At 45.5% G+C, this 12,500-nt stretch overlaps 1 protein-coding gene across 1 annotated transcript in view; it reads right to left on the reverse strand.

Annotated features, from left to right (window-relative positions):
• NPDC1 (neural proliferation, differentiation and control 1) overlaps positions 1 to 12,500 on the reverse strand; it is a 132,772-nt gene that overhangs the window by 24,658 nt on the left and 95,614 nt on the right. Inside the window, exon 3 of the mRNA XM_075324428.1 lies at positions 4,560 to 4,649. Coding sequence (XP_075180543.1) covers positions 4,560 to 4,649 — 90 coding nt within the window. The remainder of the gene's footprint in view (positions 1 to 4,559; positions 4,650 to 12,500) is intronic.

A 12,500-nucleotide genomic window follows, 5' to 3' on the forward strand; every position in this document is an offset into this window, starting at 1 on the left:
TTTGGCCTGAAAGCCTAAAGGCCCCGTCACACTAAGCAACATCGCTAGCAACATCGCTGCTAACGAACAACTTTTGTGACGTTGCTAGCGATGTTGCTGTGTGTGACATCCAGCAACAACCTGGCCCCTGCTGTGAGGTCGTTGGTTGTTGCTGAATGTCCTGGGCCATTTTTTAGTTGTTGCTGTCCCGCTGTGCAGCACAGATCGCTGTGTGTGACAGCGACGACAGCAACAACTGAATGTGCAGGCAGCAGGAGCCGGCTTCTGCGGAGGCTGGTAACCAATGTAAACATCGGGTAACCAAGAAGCCCTGTCCTTGGTTACCCGATATTTACCTTCGTTACCAGCCTCCACCGCTCTCACTGTCAGTGCGGCTCCTGCTGTGTGCACATTTAGCTGCAGCACACATCGGGTTAATTAACCCGATGTGTGCTGTAGCTAGGAGAGCAGGGAGCCAGCGCTAAGCATTGTGCGCTGCTCCCTGCTCTGTGCACGTGTAGCTCCGTGCGGTGGTAACCAAGGTAAATATCGGGTTGGTTACCCGATATTTACCTTAGTTACCAAGCGCAGCATCTTCCACGCGGCGCTGGGGGCTGGTCACTGGTTGCTGGTGAGCTCACCAGCAACTTGTGTAGCGACGCTCCAGCGATCCCTGCCAGGTCAGGTTGCTGGTGGGATCGCTGGAGCGTCGCAGTGTGACATCCCACCAGCAACCTCCTAGCAACTTACCAGCGATCCCTATCGTTGTTGGGATCGCTGGTAAGTTGCTTAGTGTGACTGGACCTTAAACCTCTCATTAGCAGAAAGAATCACAAGGCTAGACTCACCTTTAGTGAGGAGTATGTTGTGTGGACAGAGGATAAGTGTCCACAGGTCATTATAGTGATGAAAGCAAGATTAATTTATTCGGGTCTGATGGGAAACATTATGTTCATCGACAAACTGGGGAAAGACTGAACCCAAAGTGTGTTAAGAAGTCAGTGACAGGCGGTGGAGGAAGAGTCATTATTTGGGGAATGTCTACTACAGCAGGAGTTGGACCTCTCATACATCTACATGGCAGAGTGAATGCAAGTGTGGATCAGAACCTTCTTCACAACACGCAGCTCCTTGCTTGTGTCCATCACTCAATCAGCCAGCAATTTTCATGCAGGACAATGTCCCCTGTCACACAGCAAAACGGGGAAAGACGATCCTGGAAACAATGAAATGGCCACAGCCCAGAGTCCTGATCTAAACCCAATAGAAAACCTCAGGACAATCCTTGGTGACAAAGTTATGGCCAAGAAACCCACAACAGTCAAAGAACTGTGGAAGAGACTAGAGAAGAGTGGGACAAAATCCCCCCAGAGCAGTGTAAGAGACTAGTAATGTCCTGTGGAAGAGACTGGAAGAAGAGTGGGCCAAAATCCCCCCAGAGGAGAGACTAGTGATGTCCTGTGGAAGAGACTGGAAGAAGAGTGGGCCAAAATCCCCCAGAGCAGTGTAAGAGACTAGCGATGTCCTGTGGCCACAGATGTGCTGCAGTCATTCACAGCAACGGCCGGTGCATGTCCTACTGATTGTGACTGTTACCTGCAGAACATTTACTGATCATCTCTCTCTGCAGTCATTGCGGTTCTTGAATTATCATCATATTTGAGGCAAAATAAAGGTTTTATGTTGATAAACTTTGGATCTTTTGTAAAACACTGTTCTAGTGGCATGGTGCACCCCTTACCCTGCTCTAGTGGCACGGTGCACCCCTTACCCTGCTCTAGTGGCACGGTGCACCCCTTACCCTGCTCTAGTGGCATGGTGCACCCCTTACCCTGCTCTAGTGGCACGGTGCACCCCTTACCTTGCTTCTAGTGGCACGGTGCACCCCTTACCCTGCTCTAGTGGCACGGTGCACCCCTTACCCTGCTCTAGTGGCATGGTGCACCCCTTACCCTGCTCTAGTGGCACGGTGCACCCCTTACCCTGCTCTAGTGGCACGGTGCACCCCTTACCCTGCTCTAGTGCATGGTGCACCCCTTACCCTGCTCTAGTGGCATGGTGCACCTGTTTACTCTGCTCTAGTGGCACGGTGCACCCGTTACCCTGCTCTAGTGGCACGGTGCACCCCTTACCCTGCTCTAGTGGCACGGTGCACCCCTTACCCTGCTCTAGTGGCACGGTGCACCCCTTACCCTGCTCTAGTGGCATGGTGCACCCCTTACCCTGCTCTAGTGGCACGGTGCGCCCCTTACCCTGCTCTAGTGGCACGGTGCGCCCCTTACCCTGCTCTAGTGGCACGGTGCACCCCGTTACAGGAAACTGCAGCATGGTCATTAATGGAGATTACATTATTTCTGAAAAAAGCAAGTGATCATACATTGTGCTCTAATTTTCATCTCCAGTGTAATAGTGACACTATAAAATAGAAAAGCAACATGCTTAACCCCTTCCCGTCATATAACATACCGGTACGTCATACTTTGCAGTGTGTTTCCGAAAATGCACGTACAAATATGTGATGACGATTATGCGGGCACAGAAGGTGGTGCTGAACGATCGCCACCGGGAGCTCGACTGATCAATAGCCATCACATCATTTAGCAAGCGAGGAGAGGGTGGGGGTTCCCTATCCGACCGTATCAGCAAAAATAAAAATAAATCCTAAATTGGCTGCATTTTGTTCATTATGCCTCCCAAAAATCAGAATAGAAAGCAATAAAAAAAAAACAAAAAACAAAAAAAAAACCCAAAACTTCTTTGGAACCAATAAAATCTACAACTCATCCCGCAAAAAAAACCTTGCACAGGACATCGGCAGAAAAATGGAAAAAATTATCACTCAAAATATGGTGATGCAAAAACTTTTTGCGATAGCAGCAAACCTAAAAAAACTATATAAATCTAGTATTGCTTTAATCACACTGCCCCAAAGAATAACGCAGTGTTATCACTTATACCGCACAATGTACGGAGCAAAAAATAAATAACACCAATTCTTCACATGCTGTTTATTTGTTCATGCTTTCTCCAAAAAGGCGGTGTACATCTTTTGCAGTGGTGCACAAAAGAGCGGTAAAACACAGGTCAGTGTAAAGGTATCGTCACACTAAGCGACGCTCCAGCGATCCCACCAGCGACCTGACCTGGCAGGGATCGCTGGAGCGTCGCTACATGGTCGCTGGTGCTGTCACACAGGCAGATCTCACCAGCCCCCAGCCACCAGTGACGCGTGGAAGCGATGCTGTGCTTGGTAACTAAGGTAAATATCGGGTAACCAAGCGCTTGGTTACCCAATATTACCTTGGTTACCAGCACACACCGCTTAGCGCTGGCTCCCTGCACTCCGAGCCAGAGTACACATCGGGTTAATAAGCAAACCGCTTTGCTTATTTACCAGATATGTACTCTGGTTACGTGTGCAGGGAGCCGGCACTGGCGGCCTGAGAGCGGCGGACGCTAGTAACTAAGGTAAATATCGGGTAACCAAGCAAAGGGCTTCTTGGTTACCCGATATTTACCTTTGTTATCAGCATCCGCAGAAGCCGGCTCCCTGCTGCCTGCACATTCAGTTGTTGCTCTGTCGCTGTCACACACAGCGATGTGCGCTTCACAGCGGGAGAGCAACAACCAAAAAATGGTCCAGGACATTCAGCAACAACCGGTGACCTCACAGAAGGGGCCAGGTTGTTGCTGGATGTCACACACAGCAACATCGCTAGCAAGATCGCTGTTGCGTCACAAAAAACGTGACTCAGCAGCGATGTTGCTAGCGATGTTGCTTAGTGAGACGTGGCCTTTGTGCCTCAGACGACCGTTCCATCTGTCCTGGTCAGTTCCTTTTTTTGCAGGGCCATCTTTTCAATGTGTTTTGTGTAGGATTGGATGGCACAGGGAAGCACACCCGCGTGGCTTCCGTCTATCGGTGCCCCTGCAGTCTATGTTCCACTTCCCCACCGACCCTGCAGCTGCTTGCACAGCAGTGTGCGAGCAGCTGCGGGGATAACGAGCGCCGACATCAGGTAATGAAGTCTGCTGCACTTCTGATGTCAGCGCTCGTCACTAACTTCCAGACCCGCAACGATATCACCTCAAGTCTCACGAGTGGCCGCTCGCGAGACGGGCATAGACAGCAGATCATTTGCTACCTGCAGTATACCCCCGGAATTTCGCAATTACATTACAGTGAATGGAGTGAAATACCGGGGGTATTCTGCCAGGGCTGTGGAGTCGGTAAGCCAAACCTTCGACTCCGACTCCTCAATTTCTCTTGCACCGGCTCAGACTCCGACTCCTACATATATTGCTTATAGTTAGTTGAAAAATTTATTGTAGTACATGAACATGTGTATGTGAACATCAGACATTTAATAATTTTTATGATACAATATCTTCAAATGAAATATGGCATCCACAATCGAATCCACCCAAAATTACACTCCATAATTCTAATAGCACTCAAATAGTACCACAAATGGGGAGGGTCATCATACTCAGGAGAAATTGCACAACAATACAGGCTTCAGCAGTAAGGAGTTAACCTGGTGCAACCATAGCGAGTTCTTTTCCCACATTGCACTAACCTTGCTGTGCAAATTCGGGGAGATGCGGGTTCTGCTTCTCCAGCATGGACGCCAGGTAGTCGATGACATCTTCTGGGCTGTTCACCTTCACTGAAAAACACAGACCGTAAAAGAAGAGAGCAGTTATTAAAAACACAGATATAAACATCTTTCTGCAAATTTTCATTTTTTGCAATTTTGGTTTTCTTCTCTCCATCTCCCACTGGATCTCTGATTGGTTATTGCTGCCAGAACCTCTAAAATTGATTCCATCTTTAAGAAATGTGCTGGGAAAGGGGCAATTGTCGTTCAAGCCACTTATTTAATGATTGAGCTTTTGCTTGAGCTGAAACCACTTCTTGTAGACATAGCCGACCCTCAGGTAACACTAACTTAAGAACAGTGGACACAGGATTACAATTACAAGATGAGGATTTAATACCTGGCATTTTCATATATGCGTAAAAGAACTTGCTGTTTTGCCTGTTTCAAAGAGGAGGTTTAATCGCAGATGGCATTGCTGCTTCAAAGAAACAGAGAGAGACACTGCTATTAGAAAATAAAATTATTCTGCCACCTGTCTATGTAGACCCAAGTCATCGTATATTGCTGGATGATCAGGCAAGTTTGAAACAGGCAAAACAGCAAGTTCGTCCACTCCTTTATGAAAACGCCAGGAGGTAAAATCCTCAGCTTGTAATTTTTGTAGTCACTGTAAATGGGTGATTAAGAAATTCCTTCAATTCGGCCACCTATGTCCATTGAGCTTAATTTATGGTTACCTGAGGGTTGGTAATGTCTACAAGAAGGGGTTTCGGCTCAAGTAATGACTCCATCATTACATAAGTGCTCCTTGATCGACAGTTGCTCCTTTTCCAGCACGTCTCTTCAAGATACAATCAATTTTAGGGGTTCTGGCAGCAATAACCAATTTCCTCACTTTGCCACTCAGACTTCCAGCATGTCTCTCTTGCAGACTATCGCTTATTGCCGGCTGCAGCGTGCGCAAAACACAGCGCATGTGATAAATAGGAGTGAGATGTGAAGCAGCTTTAACAAGATTATTTCATTATAAAGTATCATTTTGCTGTTCTTCACTAGTAATATCTGTTTGTTCCTCAGTTACAGGAGCAGGACTGTGGCTCCATATCACAGATACAGAATCTGAAATTTTCTTCTAGCTGCTGTTCGCCTTCATTATTCTCATTTATCAGTTTAAAAGGAATCAAGTTTTTGCCACCTAATCTGTGGGCAGAGACTCTGATTCCAGTGATGTGTCACTTGATAGGATGCTTGGTAGTTTTGATAAAATCACTGGTTAAACAGCAGTAGATTATCATTACAGGACTACTTTGTTGCTGCAGATAGTCCAGCATATTCATGAGCTCTGTATAACTGCTAGATCTGCAGCAGAGAAAGCATTGATTTTATCACAATGACAGCAAACAGCTCAGTAAGTGACACATCACTAGAATCAGGATCTCGATCTAGACATTATGCTGCTCTCAGATGAGGGAGCAAATACCTGGTGACAGATTCCCTTTAATTGTACTTATGTCTGAAGCATTGTCAGTTATAATAGCAAGAACCTGTTCATTATTTTGCAGAACTTTTTCCATTTCACTCGAGTCTGTGGCAATTCTGAGAGGAGTGCAGGCGTTCCTTCCTAGCTTCACTATCTATATCCGGTACATAGAGTGCAGCACAGATTCATCTCAATTAAAAGCAGAGATCCTCAGACCAGGAATAGTCCAGAAATTAAATATAGGGCATTTCATAACTTTCCCAAATTCGTATGAAAAATATATTCTGCACTGAACCGCTGGACCCAATTTCTGATATATTTTAGGAGTTGGTCCATTTTATACAGACTCCCTCAAAATGGACACAGACTCCGACTCCACAGCCGGTTGTTCTCCGGCCTTAAAATATGGAAGGTAATAAATATGAGAGGAGCAGTGGACGGAGCATCTGATGAGGAACCATGTTGTGCCCGCGCTGCCGAATGGTGCTGGTGGCATATACCGTGGCAAGCTAGTGCAGCACCTACCGTGTTTCCCCGAAAGTAGGACCCCCCGAAAGTAAGGCAGGGTGGGGGTTTCGGGGGGGTCCGCCAATGTAGGGCACCCCCCGATTGTAAGGCAGGGTAGCGGGGGTGCCCGGGGAATGTAAGGCCGCCTATGGGTGGTGGTCGCGGCGTAATGTATACCTCCTCCGGTGAATGGCCCCCGCAATCTCGCCGGCCTGCGGCGCGTCCCGGGTCAACGCTCTTCCTGCTTGATGCGGATTGGCCGATCAGCCTGTTCGTCACAGGCTCCCTGCTGGCCATCAGCTCGAGCTGTGATTGGCCAGTCAGCCGGCTCGCAGCTGATTGGCCGAATCAGCCGCGACGTCACCGCCTGCAGGCTCGCTCCCATTGGTCCAGCGTCCCCGGCAGAAGGAAAGTAACAGTAAGTTCCGAAACTCTCTCTCTGTGTGTGTACGGTATGTGTATGGGGGCTGTATGTGTCAGAGTGTGTGTGTGTGTGTGTGTGTACGGTACCGGTACGATATGTGTGTGGGTGCCGTGTGGGTCTGTACCGGTACCGTATGTGTCAGTGTGTGTGGTGGCAGAGTGGGGGGCAGAACCACTGTATGGGGAGGCTGCAGGGGGGAGGATGGGGTGGATTCCGGACTCTCAAACAATGGGGAGGCTGAAGGGGGGAGGATGGGGTGGGTGGATTCCGGACTCTCAAACAATGGGGAGGCTGCAGGGGGGAGGATGGGGTGCATGCCGGACTCTCAAACAATGGGGAGGCTGCAGGGGGGAGGATGGGGTGCATGCCGGACTCTCAAACAATGGGGAGGCTGCAGGGGAGAGGTGGGAGGGGGAAATTGTTATTTTTTTTTCCAATGTAAGGCCTCCCCCGAAAGTAAGGCAGGGTGGGACTTTTGGGGGTAAAATTAATGTAAGACAGGGCCTTACTTTCGGGGAAACACGGTATGTGAAATCAGAAGTGAAAAAAAAAAAGGCTGCCTACCAGGGGTACAACATGTCCCCTTCTAAATTTAGCTCAATGCCTGGAGCAAGTTTTTACTTCTTAATTAAAGCCAACTCCCAAGTATAGTCCCCCACCGAGCACAGCCACGCTCCCCCACTAGAGCCCTGCCTCCCCCTCCACCTCTCATGAGCATTCCCTCCATCCACCCCCTCCAGCACTTTCCCGCTCCTCCCCCAAATGTTGCTACTAAGTGCAAACTGGCTTCCTTCATTTAGCTCATTCGGGGATAGGGCTGATCGTGTATAAATCCAATAGGATTCCCTATTAATCCGCCTTTGATAGTAATTCTGGATATCCTCTGGTGTCGGGACGGTTCTCTATATATTGTAGGTCACATTCACATTGTATCAAAAACAAGAAAAGGAAACCCCAATAAAATAGAACTCTTAATACTAAAAGGTCAGAGACCAAATTCACAAACATAAATAATGTGCCAAAAGTGTAATAAACAAATGCTAGGAGGGTGAATGATCACACAGACTGGCCCTAAATCAGCCTCTCCCTACCTAGCAATGGAGGGTATGACGCCCCCATTCACCGACGGGGAACCCTGCATGACCCTAATAGACCCTGCACAGCACATACAAACACCACTTAATAAATACAGACTCTCCGTCCCAATCAGAGGGTGAGCCAAACAGGACAACATCCCAGATAAATTTAAGACTTCCCGACGCGTTTCATCCCTCTGGTGCCAGGGAATCATCAGGGGACAAACAGGGAGCGAACCGCCAGTGCAGAAGCCTCCCTAAGCAGTCAAAGCAGAGGTGCAAAAAGGATACCTGAGGCGCCCCATGGTGTATCCACCTTATAAATCCCAATCAATCTCTGAAACCCGGAAGCGGAAGTGCACTAATTCCAGGTTTCAGAGATTGATCGGGATTTATAAGGTGGATACACCATGGGGCACCTCAGGTATCCTTTTTGCACCTCTGCTTTGACCGCTTAGGGAGGCTTCTGCACTGGCGGTTCGCTCCCTGATAATTCACTGGCACCAGCGGGATGAAACGTGTCGGGACGTCTTAGGACAACATCCCAGATCAGTCTATTTGGCTCCCCCTCTGATTGGGACGGAGAGTCTGTATTTATTAAGTGGTGTTTGTATGTGCTGTGCAGGTCTATTAGGGTCATGCAGGGTTCCCCGTCGGTGAATGGGGGCGTCATACCCTCCATTGCTAGGTAGGGAGAGGCTGATTTAGGGCCAGTCTGTGTGATCATTCACCCTCCTAGCATTTATTACACTTTTGGCACATTATTTATGTTTGTGAATTTGGTCTCTGACCTTTTAGTATTAAGAGTTCTATTTTATTGGGGTTTCCTTTTCTTGTTTTTGAAACCTATTCCCCCATTTCTTCTTATAGGCTGCGGCCTGGTTATACACACATTCACATTGTACCATAAAATGGCTTCACAGGTTAGAGATGGTCTTATATGAAAACTTTCCTTGGTAACTTCAGATCGGAAATCTTTCCAACCTTCTCATCCTTCCACAACACCCACATAAGACAGCGAGAAGACCCCTGATCGGCATCTTAGTAGATTTGGCCATTTGGCTCCTTCTTGGTGCAATTTAATTTATGTTTAGATTAAGATTTCTTCCAAATAGGTTAGGTTTTTCAGGTAAAGAATCAGCGAGGATTCGGTCTCTTTTTTTTTTTATATTATTTTTATTTTTTATTTTTACTTTTATTATTATTATTATTATTATTGACCAATATTTACGAAGAACGGGTCTGATATTTTTGTGTTGCTGGACAATTTTTTTTGGTCGTCGTCAGTGGCATATAAATGGTTGCAGGCAGATGGCCGCATCTGAAAGCTCCGGGGTTTATCACACAGTTAATAAATAACATGATTTAACGCATCATCCAAAAAGATGTAACGACCTGAAGCCTCCAACATATAATAGAAAAAAACAAAAAAAAAAAACAAAAAAATTATCAGAAACCGGTTACATCCCAGAGGCGCGGGAACTGCAGTGCCTCACGTCTCTACTCCACAGCTTTCAGTAGCCAGTGTCAGTATGGAGAAAAGGTCTGTGGACATCAATGAGGGGAAAAAAAGTGCCCCACGCCCCCGGCTCATTAGCTACTGCTGTTAATGGCTTCCTTTACAACGTCCTTACACTTGGCAGCTTAGCCAAATTTGTCAGTGTAGAGGATCCATGGCCGTCACGCATCATTAGGCGCACACTTGACCCGCAGGACCTAAGAGGCAATTATTACGGATTAGGAGTCAGTGACTTTTGACCCTTCTCTGGGGTCTGAACGCTGCCGAAGCGGAGAGGCCTGATTATAGCTGTATAGGAAGCAGAGACCCCCTCAATTACTCATGAGAAGCTTCAGGCGGGGCCGGAGCAGCGGCTGTAGAATACGCTACCAGCTAATCTGGATATATTGATCTAGATCACAGAAGATCTGTGGATAAAAGATAGGGAAGGGTCTGATCCCGCTAAAGGATAGTAGAAGAAATAATAAATAAATAATATTAAGAAAAATAATAATAAAAATAATAATAATAAAAATAATAATAGATAATAGATAATAAAAATAATAGATAATAAAAATAATAGATAATAAAAATAATAGATAATAAAAATAATAGATAATAAAAATGATAATAATAATAATAATAATAATAATAATAATAATAATAATAATAATAATAATAATAATAGAAACAAATCCTGTTCCCAGCAGGAATAATTAACCCCTTACCAACATATGAAGTACTGAGTACGTCATGCTGGTCAGTGCTTCAACGACACGATGTACCCAGTACATCCTGGCGATCACTTTGGTTCAGGCAGTGTAGCCCCGAGATCGCCGCTGGATCTGCGGCTGGATTATTTGTAGCCAAGACCCCCTAAATGCTGCAATAATAGTGATTACAGCATTGAGGAGGCAGGGAGAAGATCATGCTCCCCTCCAGAGCAATCGGATCCCTGCAATGTAATCACACTGACCCGATCGCTGCCATGACAACCCTAGGTCACCCTGCTACGGAGAACCTCACACACCATTCCAGATGCATGGAGTGTGAGGCGAAGTGTTAGTGCTGCGGAAAAAAAAAAGAAAATTAAACAAAGAAGGTACACATTTGCTATTGCTGCGTCTGTAACATCCTGATCTATAAAACGGTCACACTAGTTAACCCCTTCAGAGAACACAAAAAAACCCAACCCACAAACGTAGCAAAAACTCTTTTCATCATACAGCTGACTAAAAGTAGAATAAAAACGTCATATATAATAGAAAAATGGTGAAGTTGAAAACATCATCTTGTCCTGCAAAAAACAAGCTGCCATACAGCTCCATCAGCAAAAAAAAAAAAAAAAAGCGTTAGCTCTCAGAATACAGCAATGCAAAAATATTTTTCTGTAAAATTGTGTTTATGGTGTAAAAGCAACAAAACATAAAAAAACCTATATAAATGTGGTATCTATGTAATCGTACCGACCTGAAGAATAAAAGTGTCTTGTTACTTTTACGACAGCGTAAACGGCATAAAAAAAAAATATGTATATATATATAATATAAATAATAGACTATAAAACAATACATACATTAATATATATATATTATATATATATATATATATATATATATATATATATTTTTAGCATGATGCGTGATAACAGCCAAACCTAAACAAAAAAACAAACTAAACTCTATAAATCTGGTATTGCTGTAATCAATGCGACCGGAGGAATAAAGCCGCCTAATCACTTATACCGCAATGTGAACGGCGTTAAAAGGAAATAAAGAAAATTCTTTACCTGCTGTTGATTTTGTTCATTCTGCCTCCCACAGATTGTAGTACGGCGCGGCTCACATTTATCCTGCGCTCTACACGGAGCACTTACACCAGTGATTACGTGTAAATCTCTGAAAACCGTGACTGAGGCAAAATTCCCAATGGAAATTTCACTATAATGAGGCAGAGGGAGTCACTTAAAGCTCACATCTGGCCTGTGGTCCGGCGGTGTCCATCTTTTTATGCATGCACAAAAGTGCGGTCAGCAACAAATTTGTTGACCTTTGAAAAGACGGACGCCGCTGGACGTAGGCCAAACAGAGTCCAGAGTAACTCTGCTGCCTCATTAGTGAATGGATCTATTGGGGGGTTTCACCTGAATCATCAAGTCTTTTCGAAATATAAATGGAAACCCTGATGTAAGTGCTCAGCATAGAGCACAGGATAAATGTGGACTGATCCAAAATATTCTGCACCCAAATCGCCACTAAATAGCATTCAACTCAATCCACAAAAAAAAAGTCCCTACTTAGGTCTGTCATCTGTTAACGGAAATATAGGGGGCTTTAACATTACGGATAACACAAGGGCTCTGGGGAAACCGCTATTACTCCCCCCAAAAGAGAAATCCAGCAAAATCTGCAATCCCAAATCCAAATGCCCTCCTCAATTCTGAGCCCCACAACTAAACCACAGTTAGCATCAAAATGTTTGGCGTTTCTGTAGTGAGGAGAGCCCACTTAATTTACGGGGTGCAGGTCTCCAGAGCAAAAGCTGGGCACAATCTACAGGCACTACAATGTACTGGGCACGGCAAGGGCTTATTTTCAATTTTTAATTCTGAAACATTTAATGCGTTTGACACCATGATTGTTTTCCAGAGACTATATTGTCACTACACCCGTTTATGAACTCCCAGAGAGAGTGAATCTGCACTCCAATATAGCGCTCCTTCCCTTCTTCACATTGTACTGTGCCTCAAAAGTACTTTTTGACCACATATGGGATATCGGTGACATGAGGAGAAATTGTACAACAAATTGTATGGTCCATTTTGTCCTGTGCAAAGGAAAAATTTGGAGTTCAAGCCACATTTCTGTTCTAAAACTTTTTTTTTTTCATTTTCACAGCCCAAAAGTTGCAAAATTCTGTGAAGCCCCCGGGG

This window comes from Anomaloglossus baeobatrachus, chromosome 9 (assembly GCF_048569485.1).
Source record: "Anomaloglossus baeobatrachus isolate aAnoBae1 chromosome 9, aAnoBae1.hap1, whole genome shotgun sequence".
Classification (NCBI taxonomy): domain Eukaryota; kingdom Metazoa; phylum Chordata; class Amphibia; order Anura; family Aromobatidae; genus Anomaloglossus; species Anomaloglossus baeobatrachus.